The following is a 24,074-nucleotide window of genomic DNA, read 5'->3' as shown; positions in this document are numbered from 1 at the left end:
TTTCTTCTTGTTTGGTACAAATTTCATAAATAAGGAATCAAACTTTCTAGCTTAACTAATATATATATATATATATATATATATATATATATAAAACCACTAGAGAATAAAGGAGAAATGGCCATGAATAAGCATATAAAAAAGAAAGTATTCATACAAATCCTAGTATGATGACTATAGTATAAGACTTCCAATAAATGAAAAAATGTCTCTTTCTCATGTATACCAAAGTCTTGGGATATAAAGGTTATCAAATGAATTCCCTGTTTCTCAAGAAACATTGCATCAAACTGAAAGCAGCAGAATTCTGAATTAAGAGCACTGTACTTCTGCCCATATCAACATAAAGAAGCAAAAATAGGATATCTAACTGCTAGGCATAAGATCTACTAGGAATTACATACTAGCTCTACTTTTTCTTGAGAAGATCAATGACATATTGCCTCCTCAAGTTCATTGGAGCTTGATAAAATATGTGACGCTTGTGTTCTTCCGCCATGAGAATTGTAGCCACTTCCAAAGCTTCGGAAGGAGAAAGGCCATCTAACTTCATCACTTCTTCTAGCACTTTGTAGGAAGCACAACTTTTATCATCTCTTCAAGCTTATTCATGTAACCACTTTTGAAACCACTTTCACTTTTCCATTTAGGATCACAAGACAACTCATGTAGCCACTTTAAGAGCACGGTATCTTCTTCAAATGTCCAAAATCGTTTATTTTTACCTCTTCCTCGATTACTTCCCTCTTCGCTAACTTGACTAGCTCGGTCATTTTCCATCCTATATATATATATTTCAAAATCATTACAGCATTTGTTAGTAACATAAGAACAGGAGAATACAAGTGCCTAATGATCTCAACACATCAAGGTCAATATTTACCCTGATCTGATACAGTTATCAGTTTCCATCATATTATTCCTGTACACGTTTCATGTATGCAAAATGATTGTGAATTGTGAATGATAAAATTTTGATTACCACATGCCAAGTAATGCAAGAATATGCAGGATCTGATCTATTCTGTTTCTGATAAGAGTTAAGGAAACATTAATGATTAGAGTAAGCATTGTTGATTCATTGATGGGTCAGATTACAAACATAATGATTAGAGTAAGCATTGTTGATTCATTGATGAGTCAGATTACAAATATTAATGATTAGAGTAAGCATTGTTGATTCATTGATGCAGTGCAACCATTCTTGCTTCATGATTCTATCATGAAAATAGTAAACAAGATAAAGTACCAAGGAAATAAATGCAAGAAGCCACATAATATATACATGAAAAATCTATAAATATTTATAAATAAACTAGAGAAAACAACAAACTCAGCCATTAACAAATCTGTCTAAAAGAAAATAAAATTCACATAAAGGTCGGGATATACAATTCCCACTAACAATTCAGTCTACCTCTCGCTCTCCAACCATTAAACATATCTTGGGCTAATTTGTTTCTAAAATCTTTCCAATGATCTGAAGCTGAGACACTTGTAATGTATTCCATTTCATCATCAGAATCAGAATCATTGTTGGAATCATCATCAGAACTTGACTCTCCTTCCCCTATATCCTCCTTACCGATCGCATAAGACGAGTCATAGTGAGAACCTAATAAGAAAGTTATCACACAAGTTACCACACAAGTCATGGTGGGCATAAAGACAGAACAAGTTTTCTTGTTTATTTCATAGTAAAATATAGGGGTATATTTCTTTCTTGTTTAGTGGATTTATTGTTTTCAATTTTTCTATTGCATAGACATTAGTCTCTGAATTTACTATATGAGCAGGGAGACATGAATCAATAGGAATAACAGAAGCACATTTTGCTCACACAAACAGATGCTGATTCTGTTCAATATTTGATAACATTTTTCAAGTCTAACAGAAAGACATTACTTCCCAACAGTGGTAAAGGTGACAAGAAATGGAGATAAAACATCCTAATAAAGCAGGGCTAGAATAACAGCTTGAATAACAAAGAGTCAAAGACAAACTCAAATCAGATTTGATAGTCACACTTTGAAAATATTTAGTATTGGATTTGTGTAAATATTTTTTTATATAGTATTATTTTGAGATGGCATTAATTATAAGAATTGAGATACACGAATTTGTCTACTGCATGAATCAATCTAATGACCCCCATTTTAACTTTTAAGGCACCAGCACCAATGAATTTGTCTACTGCATCTCTTATTCCAACATTACACATCCAATTCAACACACAAAAAGAAACACCAAAAACCAACTTTCAATTCATATCTTTCAATTTCGGTCAAAGCAGTATTAGAGCAGTATTACATATCGTCTGCCTCATTTAGATTTGACAGTCACACTTGCTCAGCAAACTCAAATTTAATAGCACAATATCACAAATCACAAAACAAAAGCTCCCCTAACACAGCAGGGAGAAAAGAAAGCAAGCCCCCTAACACAGCAGGGGCAGGAAGAAAAGGTTAGAAAACACACCTTACAGATCAGGCACCCTCTCCAAATATTTCTACACCAAGAAAATCAGTAATTAACCCTAGAAATTGGAAGAAAAGTGGATGAGATCGACGGAAGTTATGGAAAAATTGGAGTAAAACTTGAATGAAATCTGACCTGAGCTCGATGGAATCTTCAATGGAGATCGTGATGAAGCTCGACGAAAATGGAGATTTTGATGGAGCTCGACGGAAACAAAGAGAAATGTTGGGAAAGGGAGAGAAAACATGAAAGGCGAGAAAAAGTTCAGAAAATAATGGGGAATAGAGCGGAAAGAATTTTGTTTCCAGCCTAATCTAAGGGGAATCAATTTGATGGATTGGGTTAACCCTAGGTAAGGGTAATGGTTAAGCCAATGTCTAAACCAAACAGCAGCTAACGGATTACCTTAAATGAATCCCTTTCCCAGCTCTTAAAAAGCCCAACCAAACATGGGCTAAATCAGAATTAAGATGAAGTGCTTGTGTAGTGTTAGGGGCATGATTAATTAAATAACCAAGAATAAAAATTTTCCACCTCCAAATAAATAATTCTGTAAATAATCCAAAAACTAAACTAAACTAAACCCTCATCAAATGAGACATTAGTCAAATAATCCTTCACTTCAAAATCCAGCAGCCAATTCTCCAACATCGACAAAGAAGAAGTTGAATTCTCTTCTTGTTTGATCTCACCACCAACAACCATAGGCGACGCAGATCTCGAAAACTCATCGGAATTCGAAGTTTCTAGAGTGTTGTCGAAGCCGAAAATGGACTCGAACGCCCCAGACATATCTTCCTCCTTGCTGCAGACTGAATCGACGGTCGTGGAAACGTTGCTCGAGCACTTGGATTCCGCGGAATCCGGCGTGCTCTTCACCCAGTTCTTGAGCAGCCTAGCTATGTTTTCAGTGCTGGAGGCGTAGACGGCGGCGGCGCCGTTGGGGGTGTTTTCCGACGACAATGCGTCGTGGAGGGCTTGTTTGGCGGTGGTGATATCATCTTGAAGCCGCTTCTCCCACTGCCCTCGCGAAATCGAGTGTGATTTCGAGGAGATTAAATTGTTGTTATTGCTGCTACTGGCTTTGGATTGATCGATTGAGCCGTTTTGTAGCTTCTTGAGCTTCTTCTTCAAATGAGTGTTCCAGTAGTTCTTGATGTCGTTGTCTGTTCTTTCTGGGAGATACGAAGCTATGGCAGCCCATCTACAGAATTATATAATTAATTAATTAATTAACCTAACTTTAGAAATTATTTTTTCTTATATATATATATTTGATGACAACTTACTTGTTGCCCAAAAGGGCTTGTAGTTGAATAATCATCTTCTCTTCTTGAAGTGTGAAGCTGCCCCTTTTAATTCCTGGGCGGAGGTAATTAGTCCACCTCAGCCTGCAACTCTTGCTACATCTCCTCAAACCTACAAAATTGAATGATGTCAAACACATATAAGTAAAATTCCACAAAAAAAGAATTAGGTTAAAAAAAAATTACAAGTGAAGAAATTAAATGAAGCACACCTGTGGTAGCAGGAACTGCCCTCCAATTTCCTGGGCCATGTTCTTGAACATAGGAGACTAGGATGATGTCTTCTTCAGGAGTCCATGAGCCCTTCTTCACACCAATTTTGTCGCAGCAAGGAGGCCTTCCCATCTGCCCTAATTCTGCTATTTCTTCTTCTTCTTCTTCTTCTTCTTCTTCTTCACTACACTCAAATTTTAGACTTGTGTTTCTTGATTTTTGATGGTTTAATTTTAGGTACGAGAAAGGAGAGAGAAAGATTGTTGTTGATTTGAGAGAGGATGGGATAGTTAGAAGTGGATATATAGAAGGAAGGAGAGAGTGAGAGAGTAGAAAAAACAAAGGAGTCAAAAGGTGACAGCAAGGGCATTAACTAGGGCCATGGAACCTCTAAAGTCAGCTGTGTGCGTTGCCTCTTCTGTTTCCCTCTGCTGCCTCACCAAAACCGCGTGGCATTCAATGACCTTCATTTTCCCCATTATAAACCCTAATTTCTCTCTCTCCCTCTCTCTCTCTTATTGATTGCTCAATTCATACATCATGCAATTAAGTTTTGCATGCGTATTACTGTGGAAATTACTCATGTCCCAGTTCTGTAATTACTACCCCTTTGCTATTTTCAATAGGGGCTTGTTTCTCAAGAATGATTTCCGTTTCCTATTCTTCACTTCCATCGGACATTGTAATTTGTGTTTTCATTCATCTCATATTATTCATTTGTTTCAATATATATAGCTTTCTTACCAATGTTGATACAGTAATACTTACACCCCATAACATGTACCCAATAGCATTACTATAGGATATGAAATATTGCAGTTTTCTAGTCAAAATAAGTGTACAAGTAATGAAGCTCATAACTAACCCATGATCAAATTGTGTGGATGTGAACATACACATGCATAGTAATATTAATTGCAGAAGTGAATCATATAGACAGCTATATATTTGATCTTCTCATGATCTACAATTCTCATGAAAGGAAATAACAAGCACGTTTCTAAAGATGAAAAATTTCCGTCGCAAAATCCCACCTTTTCCATCGAAAATATAAAATTGCAGCACAAAGACGACAGAATGCGTTGGACTTTAAAATTGGGGTCGTAAAATTGGTTTACGACGAAATTCAGTACCCGTCGCAAATATTACGACGGACATGAAACGGAGTATCCATCGCAAAACATATCGTGGTCGTCGTCGCCTGAAAATCAGGTGACAACCTTTGAGATGGATTTTCCATCACTAGTTGCGATGACCTTTATTATGTCGTTACGGTTGCCCATGGCCGTTGTTGTCGTCGGTAGGGCTGTAAACGAGTCAAGCTATTCGTGAGCTATTCGACGTTCGACTCGATAAAAGCTCGATCGGTAACTCAATGAACAAGCCAAGCTTGAGCATGACGCTACTCGGCTCATTAAGTGATTTATCTTAAAAATATAAGATTATTCATTCAATATCTTACTATATTTTATACTATAATTAGTTATATTTGGATTAAGTATCTAATTAACATCATTTATTTACAAGAAAATAGTAAATATAGTATATTTTTGTGAATAAAATAACTTATATATTTGAAAACTAATTTATGTATTAGGAAAATAACTAAAATTTTAAATAAAAAAATTAAATTTAAAAAGTTCGATTAGGCTCGGCACTGTATTCGACTCGATTAAAGCTCGATCGATAATTAAGCAAATTAACAACTCGATTAGCTAAACGAGCCAAGCTTGAGCAAGATACTATTCGGCTCGACTCGGCTCGATTACACCCCTAGTCGTCGGCATGTGGCCGGTATTTCGCAACGGAAATTCCATCGCTAGATCAGTGTAGTATAATTTTTTTAAATCATGTGGAAGATCAATGTCCAGAATGATTTCGAATGACTAGGGTATAGTTTCTACAAGAACCTATCTCTATTAGTTGCTGCTGATTAAACACGATTAATTAAATCACATAATTGAACTGATCATTGTATCAATGCCGATTAATGGTGCATGTGGCCATATATATTGCGTACGGGGGTAGGGGACCTCGTTTCTGTGCGACGATAATTTTATTTTATAATTTTATTTTGGGGGAAGGGGCGGTGCAATTAAGTAAATAAAATTAAAATAATTAAACATAGAATTATAGTAAAGGGGTCTATTCGAACAAAATCGTATGAAATTAGTTGGTAAAAAGCTCCATAATTAATTCCCCCGAGTAAGATAAGAAATATGAAAACAATTAAATAAAGAATGCTTGGAATTAAATAGAAAAGACTACCACAAAAATTATCTAATAAAACTTGGAAGACAGAGGTCAACCTATGATGATAAAAAAATTCCATGAAAAAAATTAATTACTACCATTTCTTGCTAGCCACAAATTATGCTGTAGCATTAAGAGCAATCCTTTTACCAAGTGGGAGAAATTATTATAAATTCTTGAGCTCCGTGAAATATCATTCTAGAAGCCTATTTATTAAGTAGTAGTACTATTTATCAATAATTGTCGCCTTAAATAATTCGAATAACAACAAAAGCTTCATGCGAGAGAGGAGAAATCAGAACAAATAAGTAGTACAATTCAAGTTGAAAAATGAGATAGCATGCGTATATATATAAAGAAAAATGAGATATCATGTTCCTTCTCAAGAGAAAAATGAGGTGACTGATGAATTCAAGTTGAGTATGATTAAGTAGTACAATTAATTATTAGTATTTTTTTTTTTTTGAAAGGGTTGTTAGTACAATTACTCGATCAAACTGCAGCTTAAATCGTACCTCATAATGAAGTTGAGATGTTATTATTAGAGAAACAGTACATTATTATTGTTTCTTAGGGAAACTCCATTGGTTTCATGACACTTGCACGTACATATAGGGTGAGTTATTTTTTTATTATAAATTTATTATGAGAAAATAAGGAATAAATGTCAGTGAGAAGATTCTACCACACCATCTTATTGATTAACATTTATGTTGCATTATTTTAACTTATATTATTTTAGCTTGATGAGTTGGAATTGGGTACTTATGTGATGTCTTTTGATTTGATTTCTCTATAATTGGTTAATGTCACGTTGGAGTATTGTTTTGACCAATTTAAGCAGATTGAGTGCTCTGGAGCGTCTACAAGGCACATACATGTTCGAGGGTTGAGAATGGAGAAAAGTGAGCTAATGAGAAAATGAGCTAGAAACAAGTCAAGTCAAAGAGAAACAAGTCAAAGCTATAAAAGTAAGAAGAGCAGCGACCGACCGACATTGAGGTCGTCGAGTTTTTGAAGCAACAAAGAAAATAAACGACAATGCCGTAAAGATCGTCAAAAAAATTGTCGACTTTGGACCATCTTGGCGACCAACTTAATGATCGCCGAGTTTGTAACGCTGACATTTTTCCTATTTATATTGTCTTTACAATGCTTATATTGTTTGGAATTATGTACGTGCTAGGTTGTTTAAGCAAAATTTGAATTAAATTTTCAAATATACTACTCGTTGGTGTTTGTGTTATTTCTACGTAAAATCAGGCTCGCCTTACTAGTTTTGTGTTGAATGAGTAAAGAGTTTGTTGAGTTATGAGTCTGTGGGCGAAACAGAGTGAAAATCAGACCCCGAATGAAAAATAGACAAGAAGAAGTCCGTGTGTCGAGGTGACACGAGGATGTATGCAAGGCTCGCACGGAGGGTGATTGCGCAGCTGAGGCACATGGATACACATTTCAACGCCTTCAAAGCTCATCAGCAAGTAAGTCTGATTCATATTTTGTGGAGATGTGCGTCATGCAACAACGTAGGCAGGAGGAGCTAGGGCTGTATACGAACCGAGCCGAGCCGAATACCTCCAGGCTCGGGCTTGGTTCGTGTAAATTTGGCTCGACTTGAGCTCAAATTCGAGCATTAAAATGAGCTCGAGCTCGGTTGGCCTATATAATAATAAGCTCGAGTTTGGTTCGAATTCGGCTCGTTAATTATTCGTTTATCTCGAGCTCGAGCGCGGCTTGAATTTAGCTCGAATTTCGAGCTCGATTTCAAATTTAGGCTCGAATTCGAGCTCGGTTCGAATTATTTATATATTAAGGTTTCATAAAAATAAAAAATTATAATTGTTCATATATTTCTAAATTATTTATGAGTCATAATTTATAATTTATTTTTAACAAATCTATAATTTGTCAAGTTAGTTGTAAATTATTTTTTTAATTATGAGAATTATTTTTATTATTCAGAAAATATTTAACAAATGAAATATATAAAATTATTATTTAATGAACATATTCGCGAACATATTTATGATCCTATTCGTGAGCCTATTTGCGAACCTATTTGTGAATATGTTCGCGAAGGTACGAGCCGAACATGTTCGTGAGCTCACGAGCCAAACATATACAAGCTCGAATTAAGCTTGTTTAGAAAACGAACGAATTTCGAACTAACTTTTTTCGAGCCGAGCCTCGAATAGTTTATCGAGCGGCTTGGTTCATTTACAGCCGTAGGAGGAGCTCATGCGCCAGCATGAGAAGTAAACGCGTATGATGCAAGCGTGGCAAGGCTAGTTTGCGCCTCCATCCTGAGCTTTCCGTGAGTTCGAGAAAGTGTCCCACACTTTCTTTTTCAAACTATTTCTCCCTTGTGATTGAATAAGTTTGGAGAGATATATAAGTGTAGTTGTACTTGTCTTTGAGTTTTTCTTTTCGCTTGTTTTTTCTTTGTTTTTTTAATTAGTTGTTTGGTTTTTAGAGTTAGCTTTTGTTTTTGTTGTTGGTTTGTTTGAGTCTCGCTTGTTGGATGTTTTTTGAGATTTTCTTGTGGGGTTCAAAGGGATTATCTTGATTGTTGGGAATTGATGACTTGGCTAGTGACGGTTTCTATCAAATTTGTGAATGAATATGCATGTGTGGAGTCTACATGATAAGTTGAGCATAATTTGATGAATACGAGTTTCGCAGTCTTATTTTTCTTTCTTGAGCGACTTATTTGAGCTTGCATGCGTATCACTAGAACTTGTTTTAGTTTCTACGTCAAGGTCACATCAATGTACTTAATAACTTAGAAGTTATTAGCCTTTTTATCCCAATTATTGTCCAAATACTTTATATGATCCTCGTAGTTTGCCCTTTTGAGCTTTGATATACGTTTATTTGATTTAACCAAATTGGGGTGGGGGATAAACTTGGAGAATTTTGCATGGGGTGAGAGGTGTTTTGAAGTTGAGTAATGAGTTGAAAGAAGAAGAATATAATCATAGTTTTATTGAAAATTCAACATACCCTATAAGCTTTGCAAAAAAAAAATGAATGTGTGAAGCTCTTGGAAAAAATGTTATTGAATATGAATGAGTATGAGTTGAAAGGCTTGATAATGTGAAAATTTTGGTTGTTTGCACATGGAGGATTGTTGTTACAAATATGATTTTGGAGAGGTGGATGGAGTGATTATTTTGGAGTGATAAAGTTAGTGATTGTGTTGTTGATTGATTGATTGCAAATAAGTCGCATAGCCTAAATTATCCTACCAATCTAAATAGCCTACATTACAACCAAATTGAAACGCCTTTTTATCTTTGTTATAGGAGCATATATTTAAGTGGTAAAGAGGTAAGCCGATTGACAAACATATGGTTGACTTCATGTCTTTCTTGAATTGAATGTAAACACGTCACAATCATAAACACTCGAGAGATGAACGCACATATTATTTATCTTTATGGTGAAGATTGAAATTTTAAGAGGCTACTACTTATATTTTTTTTAAATTGTGCAAGATTTTGATTTTTATATGTGCATGTTCGATGTTTTTGAAAATTTCTGAAGCCAATTAGCCATCATTTTTCCTATATCACATTGATTCTCTTATTTCTAGTCTTTTTTTTTATTCGAGGACGAACAATAGTTCAAGTTTGGTCGGGGGTTGATAAATGTGCCTTTTTCTGATTATTTGGTCTTTACAATGCTTATATTGTTGGAAATTATTTGCATGTTTTGTAGTTTGAACTTAATTTGAATAAACTTCTCGAATAAACTACACATTAGTGTTCGTGTTATTTTTATAGCAAATCAGGCTCATCTTGCTAGTTTTGTGTTGGATGAGTAAGAAGTTTATTGTGTTACAAGTGGGAGAAAATAAAGTGAAAATCGGACCCCAAATAAAGAAAAAATTACTCCCTCCGTCCCAGGCCAATAGGCCCAGTTGCTTTCGGCACGGAGATTAAGAAAGTCACTTTTTGGTAGGTAAATGGTGTGGTCCACCAACAATTAATGTTTTAAATGTTCTCTTATTTTCCTTAATCACATTTGTTCACTTATGAACAAATTCAGCAACAATCAAATCTTCACAGAAATTGAACAGACTTAAACAAATTCAGCAACAATCAAATGCTTCACAGAAATTGAACAGACTTAAACAAATTCAGCAACAATCAAATGCTTCACAGAAATTGAACAGACTTAAACAAATTCAGCAACAATCAAATGCTTCACAGAAATTGAACGGCCACTGCGTATGATTCACACAAATTGAACAGCCATTCACACAAATTCCAAAAATCAAGAACAAAAATTCCCTTATTTCGTTCTTCTTCAACTTTCAGAACTGAGAATGAAGAACCCTAAATCAAGAACTGAGAAATCAAACTTTCAGAAACTTTCTACCAAATCAAAAACCCTAAATCAAGAGCTTAGAGGCGGCGGCGGAGACGGAGAACGGCGGCGGTGGGGGCTCCGAACCGTCCACCGACAAAGGAGAGGCGGCGGCGGCACAGCAGGGGCTGTAGTCTTGAGGCGACGGCGGATCTGTGTGGCCGGAGCTCTGGAGAGTCGGTGGCGCCGCTTGTCGTTGAGAGAGAGAGAAGGGGGAGGGGGCGGCGGTGACGGAAATGGCGAAGGGGAAGGGGAAGGGGAAGGTTTCCCGTCGAGATAGGCTCCGAACTGTCCACCGATGAAGGAGAGGCGGCGGCGGCACAGCAGGGGCTGTAGTCTTGAGGCGGCGGCGGATCTGTGTGGCCGGAGCTCTGGAGAGTCAGCGGCGCCGCTCGTCGTTGAGAGAGAGAGAGGGGGGAGGGGGAAGCGGTGACGAAAATGGCGAAATGGAAGGGGAAGGAGAAGAGGCCTCCAGTTCTGCACCGCCGGAAAAAGAAGGGCAAACGGTGTCCCTTTGCTGATTCTGTGGATAAACTGCTGATGATAGTTGGTTCAGTGGGTGCGGTTGGGAATGGATTGGGGAAGGCTTCCCGGAGAGAGAGAGAGAGAGTGAAAAAAATCTGGGATGAAATTTTTTTCAATGAATAGATTAGGGTTCATTAAGGGGTATATCTCATTTAATTAAGTAACTATTGATTTTTATTAAAGCCCTAATTATTTCCAATTTTAGACTGGGCCTATTGGAGTGGGACGTCCCAAAAAGGAAAGCGAGCCTATTGGAGTGGGACGGAGGAGTGGGACGGAGGGAGTAATACAAAGAAGTGTGCGTGTTGAGGTGATACGCGGCCGCATCCAGGACCCGTGCAAAGGATGATCGCGCGGCCAATTGCGCGAGGCAAAAGGTTTTGGGAGACTACGCGGCCGTGTGCTCTGTTTCCAGCGTGCGGCAGGAGAGAGCGGTTGCATGAGTCTTTGATGCATCGCCACGTGCTTTGACGATTCATGACGGATTTTGGGCCTGAATTTGATCTTTACTTGAATTCCTCAGTATTTTACACTATGGCCTATAAATACCACCTGAAACTGAAAGGCTTCAAGAAAAGGTCTTAGCTTTTATTTTCTAAATTTTTGCATTGTGGAGCTTGAGATACAACAGAATGGAAGATTTGTGCATTCAAAGTAAGAGATAGTGAGATTCTGCGAAGTTTCCTACGTTTTTTTTTTATTATTATTGAATGATTTTATTTTTCATTGTTTATTGTTTCCTAGTTTACTTGTCTATTTGTGGATATATAATAATCTTTTATTCTAGGATTAAGGAGTAAACAAATGATGGATGATTGAACATATTTGATTTATCAATTTAAATTTATTTTTCCTTTTCATGTTCTTAAATTTTATTGTTTGTTTAATTGATTGATCACGCATGATAATTATGTTGATTTATCAATTCTAATCTACGGTTTACTCGTTATGTAAGTATGTTTAGATTTGAAGTTGTTTGATTTCTTGAATATATTGAAACCAAAGCCCCATGATAATTTCTCCTCCGTTTGAATTCTCACTGTCTATGTAGTGCTTATTTATTTATTTTGCATGCTTTTAGATTTAAACCAACTCTAATTTCTAAGTCTTGACAGAGGAGTATAGTTTGGGATAGTAGTTCATCGTAGTATTTTCAATGTCTGTTGAATACAACTTTACTTGTTGTTAAACGTAATTGCACTCGTGCACTTGCAGCATGCTAAAAAAAATTAGCAAATAAACGCGCCTGGTTACTGAGTTTGATTGACTTCAGTACTTTACATTTTTTCCAATGTAGTTTTTCGAATTTTGAATTGGATTTTTCTCTTGTGCCTGTATATAGGGCCTTTTGTAACTCTTTAGGAGTACACAACTAAATTCCTAGATTTTAGATTTATTTTTGTTTTCTTAGTTATTTAAGTTTCTAGAACTTGAATTATTTTCCAGCAAGACTGAAGATTAAAGTTTCATGTTGTTTATCGTGAATTCGCCTATGAGTTTTGTTTATTTATTTAATATAATTATGTTCAATCAAATTTTATCTTATTTTTATTTTATTATGTTTGACTAGTCATTTACCTGATTTCAGGGTTTGTATATGTTTATATCTAAATTTATGCTTTTGATTTATTGATTCCAATTTACCTTCCAGTCTAAGATTTATGATTTCCCGTACTTGTTTGTTGTGAAATACTTTATCTATATTTTGCATATATAGTCATTGTTAATTTTGAGATTTTGATGTGATAATTGTTCGGTCGATTCAGAAATGCATAATATGATTTTACCTTTAGTCCGAACGAAGATGGGTGGACCATTGGAAGCTATTCTTTCTATGTTGGGAGTTAGTAACTTTTTCTTAAGTTTTAATAGAGAGTGTAAATTTATTAATCTACTGTCATAAACTGCTCGAAAGGAGAGTCTTTGATTATCTATGTGATCTTGCATTTAGGTTGGATTAAATTGGTAATTAGATTAATAGATTTATTGCCTAATTATAGAAATTCTCAATTTGAGCATTTAGCTTGAATAATTGTGTTGGATTACTTATTGTATTTATGTATTTGATCCCTATGAATGTGATACTTTATCTGATATTTGCTTACAATTGCATCGTTTAGTTGCAATATTTTATTGTTAGGAAATTAGTGACCACTCATACTCCTTATGAAGAAAATATTAGAAAATATTATCACATCACTAATTCAAGTGAAAATGAACTGTTCGAATTTTTGTTCACTCTATTCAAAAAAAAAATTATCCATCATATAAAATATATAAAAAGAATAAAAATGTATATTTTCCACCATTTTTCATCAAAGATAGCGCGAATATGTAGCATTGTCCATATCATACCTTAGTATTAATGCCAGATCTATATTTAGAATAGTATAAAAAAGTAACTATATACTTTATGGCACGAAACATGTATCAGATTAATTTATTACTACATCTCATGGATGGAATGTTTGATATTAGATGCTAAAATAATAGAAAATTAATTTGGTTACGTAATTATTCACACTTAAAATAAAATATACACAACTGTATGGAAAGAGTTTATCGAAATTAATGTGGAGACATACCGCATTATTGACGGTGGATGATGACTATGTAGTAATACCCATTTGATAACTATTCATGCCATGATTGTATTATGGCCCAAGACTAAGATTTAAATTTGATACAATAAAATAATACTCCCTTCGTTTTTTAGTTATCTCTTTTTTTTTGATAAGGAAAGTAAATATTATAGAACGAAAAGGCACCAGTAGTACCAAGAAGATTACAAAATCATCGGTGATTCCTCATTCGACATCCACCTATGAATCCCAACTCCATCATTAACAAAACCAAAAATTCTACCCCAACTCCACACTCTAGCTTTGATTTCTCCAAACAAGTTTGCACTCTCCCATATTTTGTTCTCAAATCTACTCTCATTACGCATTTTCCAAATAAGCCAAGTAGTACAACACCAAAGAGCCATCAAGAGCTTCTTATTTCTTTTCCGGCCACTCAAACTAGTAAAGAACTGAAAGTGCGAGGACACGTCATATGGCTGCACCATGCTAACTCCGAGCCATTGAAAGATTGCTTCCCATACCTTTGAGGTCTTTGGACAGTGGATCAACAAGTGATTCGTGGATTCCTGCCGATGAAAACAGGCATTACATCCCACCTCGACTTCACACAACATCACATTTCTTCTCGAGAGATTGTCACACGTCGGAATTCTGTTCTTCAAAATTCTCCATGCGGTAAGCTTGACTTTGTTTGGAATAGGGATCTTCCACACCTTCGTACTCATATCAGTTTCCTCCACCGCCTCCGTAGTCTCTTTTGCTTGATCTTTAATAGCTTCATAAGCGGACTTGGTTGTAAAGCCTCTCCCGATGTCGCCACTCCATGTCCATCCGTCCTTGTTACCTGCACACAGGTTAGTACCAGAAACAAGGCTAAGCAACTCCGAAACTCCTTCCCTCTCTCTCTCAAATAACTCTCTTCTCCACCTTAAATCCCAACACCATCCAGTATCAGTCCATTCCCCAACTTCACAGATTGCAGCTTCTTTATTAGCACTCAACTGAAAAAGTCTAGGAAAAGTAAACTTCAACGGCTTTTGTCCAACCCACCACTGACTCCAGAATTTAAATGTCTTCCCATCCCCCACCTTTGGCTTCAAATTTTGAACAAACCAAAAATTGCTCGGCCCTCCCGCCGCAGAAACGATCTTCGGCCACCACCCATCTCTAAATCTACCTTTCCCCGCGTTTTCCAGACCTGTCTCTCCCCACTCAACCTCACCATAAATGGACCTAACAATTTTAGCCCAAAGCATGTCCCTTCCAGTAAGGTACCGCCACAACCATTTAACGACAAGTGCCTGATTAAACCACTCAATATTTTTAAGCCCCAAGCCTCCTTCATCTTTTGAAGCACAAAGCACCTTCCATTTCACCCAAGCAATCGCACTTTTACTAGAACCCCCCTCCCCACAGAAAATTACCAAGTAAAGCATTTAGGGAACTCACAATTGATTTTGGTAAACAGGTAAAAGAGAGCTGGTAAATCGGTATAGATTGAAGCACAGCCTTCACCAAGGTAACTCGGCCCGCGAGAGAGAACTTCCCATTTTTCCACGAATCGATTTTCTTTCTCACCTTCTCAACCAAGTATTTCCAATCAGCAACCTTTTTGCCCTTGCTACCCACTTTAATACCGAGGTAATTGAAAGGTAAGGAGCCTACATCACAACCCAAAACAGCCGCCATCCTCTCTATCTTATCCTCCTCGACCCCAACTCCAAAGAGACAACATTTTTTGAAATTCACAGCAAGCCCTGACAGTAGCTGGAACACTCTGAGAATCCTTTTAACTGCCACTGCATTTCTTTCATCATCCTCCATCAAGAAGACCGTGTCATCAGCGTATTGGAGGTGCGGAATTGAAATGCAATCATTTCCTACCTTTACCGGCTTAATCAGCTCCTTCTCAACAGCTCTCGTGATCAAAGAGTGGAGCCCCTCCGCTGCAATAAGAAAGAGAAATGGGGAAAGCGGATCTCCCTGCCGTAATCCTCTTTCTAAACACACCTCACCAGATGGAGATCCATTCACCAAAATATTCGTCGTCGCCGAAGAGATACAACCTCGGATCCATTTCCTCCATAATGGTTCAAAATCCATTCTTTCAAGCATTAAATCCAAGAAATCCCACTCGACGGAGTCATATGCTTTCGCGAAATCCACCTTGAAGATAATCCTCCCTTTTCTCTTCTTAGTAGCCTCCGCGATTGCTTCATTTAGAACCACGACCCCATCAAGGATGTAACGGCCGCCAATGAAGGCACTCTGATTATCCGAAATAACTGAATCCATGACCTGTTTCATCCTATTCGCCAAAACCTTCGCAATGACTTTATAGAGGCTACAAATAAGTGAAATAGGCCTAAACTCCTCAAGTGAGCAAGCTCCTTCTTTTTTAGGAATGAGAACGATGTATGAAGAGTTACATCCCCGAGGGATTTTGCCATTGGAGTGAAATTCAGTCATTACCTTTAAAAAATCTTTCTTGATAATCTCCCATGACGCTTTCCAGAACTTGAGGTTAAAGCCATCCGGTCCCGGGCTCTTGTCACCGTCACAGCTCCAAATGGCCTCTTTAATTTCTGATTCTGAAAAAGTTTTGATCAGCTCCGCATTATTCGCTGCAGAAACTCTCCGAGCAGTGAAATCTCCCGGTATCATAGGAAGGACGCGCGGCGTCTTCTTGAAGTGATTCTCGAAGAACGTTTTGACTTTCTCCTTAATGGTCTTTGGATCCTCAATCCAGCAGCCCCCAACATCAAGCCCTGCAATTTCATTCTTCTTTCTTCTCCCAACAATTGCTTTGTGATAAAAACTAGTATTCAGATCGCCCTCCTTGACCCATTTGACTTTCGCCTTTTGTTGGAGAAGACTACATTTTTCTTTGGATTTAAGGAAAATCTTTGCTCGTAATTCATTTCTCCTGATTGTCTCACTCTCCTCAAGACCAAAGGTGTCATCAAAAATGTCCAGCTCCTGAAGTTCATCCTTAAGATCTGTCAATCCGTGGTCAATGTTGCCATAAATCCTCAGATTCCACTCTTTCAACGCACTCTTCACCAATTTCAATTTCTCTTTGAACACAAAGCAGCTCCATCCTTCAATCTTAGCTTCATCCCAAGATTTCCTTACCAACGCGCAAAAATCTGGGTGGGAGAGCCAAGAATTGAGGAACCTAAAAGGTTTGGGTCCCCAGTTCTTGGTTTTTGTAGTCAGGAAGATCGGACAATGATCCGACACTGATCTCTGAAGCCCCCTTCCGACTGTGTCCGGCCATTCCTGCATCCATTTCTCATTGACCATAAATCTGTCTAGTTTGCTCTTACATCCTCCACCAGGTTGATACCACGTAAACTTTCTCCCCTGTGTTCTGATTTCCAGCAGATTACTTTGCCGAATAAAAGCGTCAAAAGACCTTGCATCTGCTTGATTAAAGACAGCACCTTTCCCCACCCTTTCTCCCGGATCACGCACTGCGTTGAAGTCGCCAAGAAAACACAGGCAAGAGTCTTTGTTTTGAAGAGCAATGAGCTGTAATGTATCCCACAAAGATTCCTTTTCGGTGGTTCCCATGGGCGCATACACATTAACAAAACAACAATGCAAGCCTCCTTGTAGCCAAATCCCATTAACAATAACAGCCCCCGTCACGTTCCATTTACTAGTTGCCACAAACTTATCCTTGCTCCAGACCGATAGTATTCCACCCGATCTGCCTTCTGACTCCCTCACAGCCCAATCAAAATTACTCCTCCCCCACCACTTATCACACATTGAGGAACAGAAAATTTCCATTTTGGTTTCCTGAATAAAACAAAAATCTAAAGCATTTTTCCTAACCAATTCTCCGATATCACTCTGTTTAATGAAACTCCCCAAGCCTCTAATGTTGTAAGATAAAATATTCATTAAAAACCTGTTTCAATATCACCCACGACCTTCGGATGTCCTGCCTTTGCTCTTTGCTCCTTCAATTGCTCGATCATGACCGCGTCTTGGTGATTGCTCGACAAACCCAACTTCTTGGCAAAGAGCCATGTTCTTGTATCTTCATCTCTCTCCGAATTCTCCCAATCCGCCTCAGTAGATCGCGAGCCACTTCCATTCTTGCCCATCTCACCCTCTGATTCAATATCAGCAATGAAATTGCCCCAAACTTGATGCTGATTTTCGGTTACTTTTGATTTCTGAGTTTTCTTCCTCGAAACTCCTCCTCGTCTATTCGCCGTTCCTTTCTTAGAAACAACCCCCGCAGTGAGAGAATCTGGTACCCTCGAGGGATCGCACTCCTCCCCCTCAAGTTCATTTTGAAATTCCTTCTCTTTCTCGTTTCTACTCCCTTCATTGATCTCTCTACCTCTAGTCTCTGGCTCATTTGAAGGCGATTTATCAGTCCCTTCGGAGGAAACCCGCTGGACTTGGCTTCCTTTATCTGTGTCAGAGTAATGTGAGAACGGGCCATTAGTTTCCACAACCTTCCTCTCGAGTTCCGAGACGACGTTTTTTTGAGTAACCGAATCGTTTCCTTCACCGTCCTCTGTTTCCGACTCGACGATGAAAGCCTTCGCCGGAGACTGTGAGATATCTTGTAAAGAACATTCTGAGTCAGCATCTTCGTCCAAAGACCACACCTCCTCCTCCGGGGAAACGAAATTATAGGGCATTTCTTCCACCCGGATTTGGAACGAAGCACCGTCGATTTTACATTTCAGTATGTTTCCGATGGAGTTAAACCCAGTAGACATCTGTATAAAAGCCACGTCCAGCCTCTCTTTCGTTCTTGTTTTTTCTTCAATTTTCAGAAGCAACCCGAACCTCGCGCTTGCCGTACTGAAGAAACGGGAATTCCAAACATGTAGCGGGACTCCGGTCCATTTAGTCCAGACAACTCTTTGATAGTTGATATCAACAGATTTCCAAGGCCTCCACCACTGTAACCAGAAGTCTCTCCATTCGTTGAGCTTATTGAGATTTTCCTCGGTCGTCTGCTCGTTGCTGCTTTGGATTAGGACCATGTTGCCACCGAGGGAGTTCAGCTTAAAACAACCTGCGCATTCACTATTTATTTCCTCTCGAACTTCCTCCCAGAGAAACTCAGATTTAATGTAACCTGTAAAAGCCCCATTAAGCCAAACCAAGTCTTCTTCCGTCGTCTGGAACTGTAATGTTTCATCATCAAGTTCTTTATCATCTTTAGCACCTGTAAGAGCTTCCTTAAAGGAGACACCTGCGTGCCTATTATACACCTTCATGTTGCATGGCTGTATCTGTTCCAACTTCTTTTCTTTGACGCTATTCTGCTCATTCCGTCTCTTCTCATCAACCCTTTCGAATTTAGGTTTATAATCCCTTTGGAATTTAGGCTTATAAACTCTAACCTTATAACTGCCAATCCAAAGTTTGTTCAGGTCCACCAGTAAAGTCTCAGACCTCTCCACCCTTTCAAATCGAACAAAGCCGAACGGTCTTCCCCAAAGATCTCTCTTCCTTGGGCAGTATACATCCACCGTCTTCGCAACCGTCTCAAACTTACGTCTGAGAAAATCAACGCTGCAATCCTCTGGGATGTTGTTAAAGAAAAAGGTTGTAGTGTCATCGCGTTCATTCGAACTCCAATCTCTCCTCCCATTCAAACTGCTCCGATTCCAGCTTCTTGCCTGTTTTCTCTCGACATGTTTTGGACCAATCCCTCTTCTTCTCACCACTCTCCACTCTCTCTCGGTCTCTCTAGGCTCCATTGTAGAAAATCACCTGTTTTATGAAGTAATCATCTACAACGAACAATACAACAATCTAACCAAACAACTGTAAGATAAGCTCTGTCCTTAAACTTTGCTAATTTCAGTTCAAGTCTTGTCCATTCGTTTCACCATGGCACATTCAATTCATTACAGTTATCCTACAATACATTCAACCCCAACAACAACCCATCTGCTTGAAAACCTTCAAGGTAATTTGCTGTCTCAAGTACTAAATTCACTGTCTCAAGTACTAAATTCAGTTCGCATCCATATCAAACTGCACATCACCCGAGATAAAGTAGAACTTAGCTTTTGAATAGAAAGGGATGACTTGCGAATCTGGACGCTGATCTTTCAAAAAGAGTCGGAAGGCCAAGCTGGATGCGTTCTCGCCGGACTTGAGGGCTGCGTTGTGGCCTGGAGGCGTGGTCTCGCCGGAGTGAATAGTCTCGCTGGTCTGGAGTCGAAGATAGCTACCGCAGATTTCGCCGGAGCAAGGTGTCGCCGATCTGGAGTCGAAGGCAGACTACTTCTGGGTGGCGGATCTGTGGGCGGATCTGGCGAGGTGGCTTGCGCAGCTAATGACTCCACCGGACAGCGCCGCGAATCGCGCCTGGGCTTGGATAGCAGCGCGGTTCCGAGGGCAGATCGGCGCCTGGGCGACGGGTTTAGTGAGGGGAACGGCGGCGGCGGGCCTGGGCGACGGCGAGTCAAGGCTTGGCGCTTGGGCGACGGCGAGGAACAGCCGATCCTGGGCGGTGGCGTCGCGGGTCAGTTCGGCTGGGAGGACCTGGGCGTGGAGGGGCCCTGTCGCTGGTGGGTGATGCGCCGATGTCGAGGCAGAGGCTTAGGCCTGGGCTGCGGCGAGGCAGAGGCTTAGGCCTGGGCGGCGGCGAGGCTTGATGCAGAAGGCGCGGCGCCGGCGGGGCCTCGGGGCGGCGGGTTGTATTTACCTTCTTCTTCTCTCCGCTAGCTTTACTCTCTCTCTCTCTCTAACAATGCTAAAAAAGACTTTTTTTTTTTTTTTTTTTTTTAGTTATCTCACTGATATATTGTCTTGTTTTTATATTTAATAATGATTTTATATACTACAAATAATATAGTTCCACATTTTTACTACACTAATTATACTCTTCTTAATACACGTGCCCAAAAAAAGGGACAAGCCTAATGAAACAAAGGAAGTATTAATTTTTTAAAAATTCTTTAATTGTTAATTTAACTTTATTAGAGCATCCCCATATATTTAAATTTGAATCACACATTTTGTTCATGTAATACATTAAAAATGTAGTACGTGACAGAGACTTTTCAAGATAAAAACCACGAAGGAGCAAATTTCAGACAAAAAAAAAAAAAAAACGATGGCCGCTGGGTCGCTAGCTTCTTCGCAAAGACGTGACAAGAGTTGTACTCGGTGGCTACTTTAATTACAGCGTAAATATGAATATAGTTAAACACGAATAATGCATGTTGTCACATACAAATATGCATGATGCTGCATATATAGATAATTATAAATCTATTACTCGATGGGTTGCCTGATGCAACTCTTGTTGAGTCCAGGAGGCTCTCAGATTGTCCAAATTAAGAATTATCAATGCATATTTGTGGTCTACTATATGCATAATCAAACCGGCGAGCGGTGAGCAGTAGAGAGAGTTGTATTCACGTGAGCGTTGGGTTCCTACAGCCACCGGATATATATATATATTAATTTGTATTATTATATTACTTCTCCATGTTTTACTTTTCTTAGAAGACATCTATCGCATGTCGCGTTTTTATGTGTCCACATAAACACAATGTATGATTCAAATTTGAATCTATATAAAAAAAATACAAGATGTGACGGGGTGTATAGTATTTATCCATTTTTTTTAAATAACGATTATATGCACAATCGCTATACGGGGTGTACACTAAATAAACCATTTCCGATAGATCTAGCATGCAACCATGTGATGGGCTCGATGTACAAAATGTTAATTAATGATGCTCGAACTCTTTTTAACCTAAAAAATACTGACTCCATGGCTAGGTCATCATTAAGAAGACTCTGCTTATATTGATAATTTAAAATGTACTCCTTCCGTCTCGCGAAAATTGAACAATTTCTTTTTAGAACGAAATATTATATTTAGGGCGCGCTGCTTATTTGGATATTGGGTATTGGTTATATCCGAATTGAACCGAAACCCGCCGGTTATCTGGTAACCAATACCCGATATTTGGCTAAATGATATGGTTATGGGTAGAGGTGGCCACGGTTCGGTTCGCGGTTCGAACCGTTAGAACCGTCCATTTTTTTTTTAATGTAATTTTTATTATTTTATGTATTGTTGTGTAAAATTTTATGAAATTTGCTTTAATAAAATAAATAAGTGACACAAGAAAATATAAAGTTCATATACATTATTTTCTTAATTGAACTTATAATTCAAAGTTATACCTTACAACTCTTGTAAATAAAATTTACAAATTACAACATTTTTTTTCGTTTTTGTTTTCATTTTTTGCTCGTTTCTTTTTCATTTTTTTCTATTTCATTTTTTTTATTTCTATTCTTCTTTTTTTACAATATTTATTTTATTTTATTTATTTCAAAGCAATTATTATTATGATAAAAAATAACTATCAATATGAAAAATTGTAGTAATATTTTTTATAGATTACCTTTCATCATATTAATAGTAAAGGATTTTCTTACGACAATAATTATTTGACCAAATATTTTCTTTATTTTATTTTAGTAAATGATTTTCTTTATTTTCTTTATTTTTTCGTTAATTTTTTATTTTCACATTTTTTATATTTTTTTCTTTTTTTCCAATTATTTCATCTTTTCTAAAAATATTACATTTGTTCATATCAATTGTTATTTGTTTCTTACGACAATAATTATTTGACCAAATAACTAAAATTAAAAGGCGGTTCTAGGCACGGTTCCACGGTTCCCGGTTCTAACCGTGGAACCTTCGATTCACGGTTCTGGCACGGTTCCAACCCGGTTCCCGATTCCCGGTTCCGGTTACGGTTCGGAACCGAGAACCGGCGGTTTGAGAAATCGGAACCGTAACCGAACCGGCCGAGCACGGTTTCGGTTCCGGTTCGAAACCGTGTATCACGGTTCCGGTTCCAGAACCGTCCCGGACGGTCTGATTTTCCGGTTCGGTTCCCGGTTCCGGTTTTTTTGGCCACCTCTAGTTATGGGTAAGAGTATTGAGAGTTTTTGGTTATCAGGTATACTCATTAACCGATCGGGTATACCCGATTAACCGATTTAATTAATTTTAAAATTATAAAATATAATTTTATTCATATAAATATATTTAATTTGATATTTATAATATAACAACAACTTTATGTGAAAGGAAATGTATTCATGTAAAAATTAATAATTAAATAGACTTATAAATAGTTAAATATAATAGAACAATTAATAATAAATTATTAAACTCTATTAAAGCATTAACTTAGCTCAATGAAATCATTAACTTGTTCATCGTATCATCACACGAGGAATAGTGAAGGTAAATTGATTAAATAAGTTCTACTAAATAGCTACCCTCTAACTAGCTAAATTTTTTAGGGTTAATAGCCAAAAAATACATGAACTTTCACTGAATTTGCAAATTGCACATCACCTTCAAAAATGGCCTCAGAATACATGACATTTTCATTTAATTGCAAATTGCACACGTGTTGACCAACACATTAATCTCTGCTGATGTGGCTCCCGAAATTTTCCTACGTGGACGACCGGCGTTCAAGTAATACGAAGTCGTTTTGTAGTTATATTTAACGCTCAAAACGACGTCGTTTTGAGTGATTATAACTATTCAAAAAAAAATCCCCAAATCTGCAAACCACCGCCACCGCCTGAAACCAGCCACCCCAATCCACCACCGCCGCCTACATCCAACCACCCCAATCGAACCCTGAATCCAGCCACCCCAATCCAACCACCGCCTGATCAGCCACCCCAATCAAATCCTCACAAGACTCCATTTTCTCACAAGATCTGCAAATAGAGAAGGAAATGAACGGCAAATGAACCTCCGTCGCCGATTTCAAGTTCTCAAGGTCGGTGCAGACTTGGAGCCACTGAGCGAGATCACCGGAGTCATCGCGCGAACCTAGGGAGAATCCTCAGATCTGCACACGAGCCCAGATCTGGTGCGCCTCTCGCTTCATTCTCCGCTACTTCCGCTAGGCCGCTGCAGCGGAGGAACATAAGAGAAGAAGAATTTCAGATACGAGAAGAAGAATTTGAAGAGGAACAGAGGGGCGGAGGAAGAGGGCGTGGAATGATGGCCAATCGCCGGTCCTCATCGGCCCCTCGGCAGCGACGACGGTTCTCTACAGACGGAGAATGAGAGAGAGCTAGGGCTCGGTTTAGGAGAAGATTTCCACCAGAGTTTGAGGGAGAGAAGAAATGGGTCGAAGGTCAGAGGCGGCGCCGGAGGTTAGGGCCGCAGAGGCGGATCTGTCGCGGAGGTGAGAGGTCGGAGCAAGATTTTGGAAAGGGGTTTTGGGTTTTCGGCGTCTTCAATTTTGTTTTTTTCAATTTTTTTTTTTTTAATATTAAGAGTAGT

At 38.3% G+C, this 24,074-nt stretch overlaps 1 protein-coding gene across 1 annotated transcript; it reads right to left on the bottom strand.

The window, feature by feature from the left end:
* Positions 1-2,983: 2,983 nt before the first annotated feature.
* Positions 2,984-4,451, bottom strand: LOC131003682 (transcription factor MYB94-like). Its single transcript, XM_057930230.1, has 3 exons — positions 3,998-4,451; positions 3,768-3,897; positions 2,984-3,682 (listed from the first exon to the last, which is right to left on the bottom strand). Exons 1-3 carry the CDS (start codon positions 4,128-4,130, stop codon positions 3,052-3,054), a joined length of 894 nt encoding a protein of 297 aa, XP_057786213.1. The 5' UTR covers positions 4,131-4,451; the 3' UTR covers positions 2,984-3,051.
* Between the last annotated feature and the right edge of the window lie 19,623 nt (positions 4,452-24,074).

This window comes from Salvia miltiorrhiza, unplaced genomic scaffold (genome assembly GCF_028751815.1).
Source record: "Salvia miltiorrhiza cultivar Shanhuang (shh) unplaced genomic scaffold, IMPLAD_Smil_shh original_scaffold_259, whole genome shotgun sequence".
Classification (NCBI taxonomy): Eukaryota; Viridiplantae; Streptophyta; class Magnoliopsida; order Lamiales; family Lamiaceae; genus Salvia; species Salvia miltiorrhiza.
Note: the sequence above shows the minus strand (reverse complement) of the source record. Positions and strands in the feature narration are given on the sequence as shown.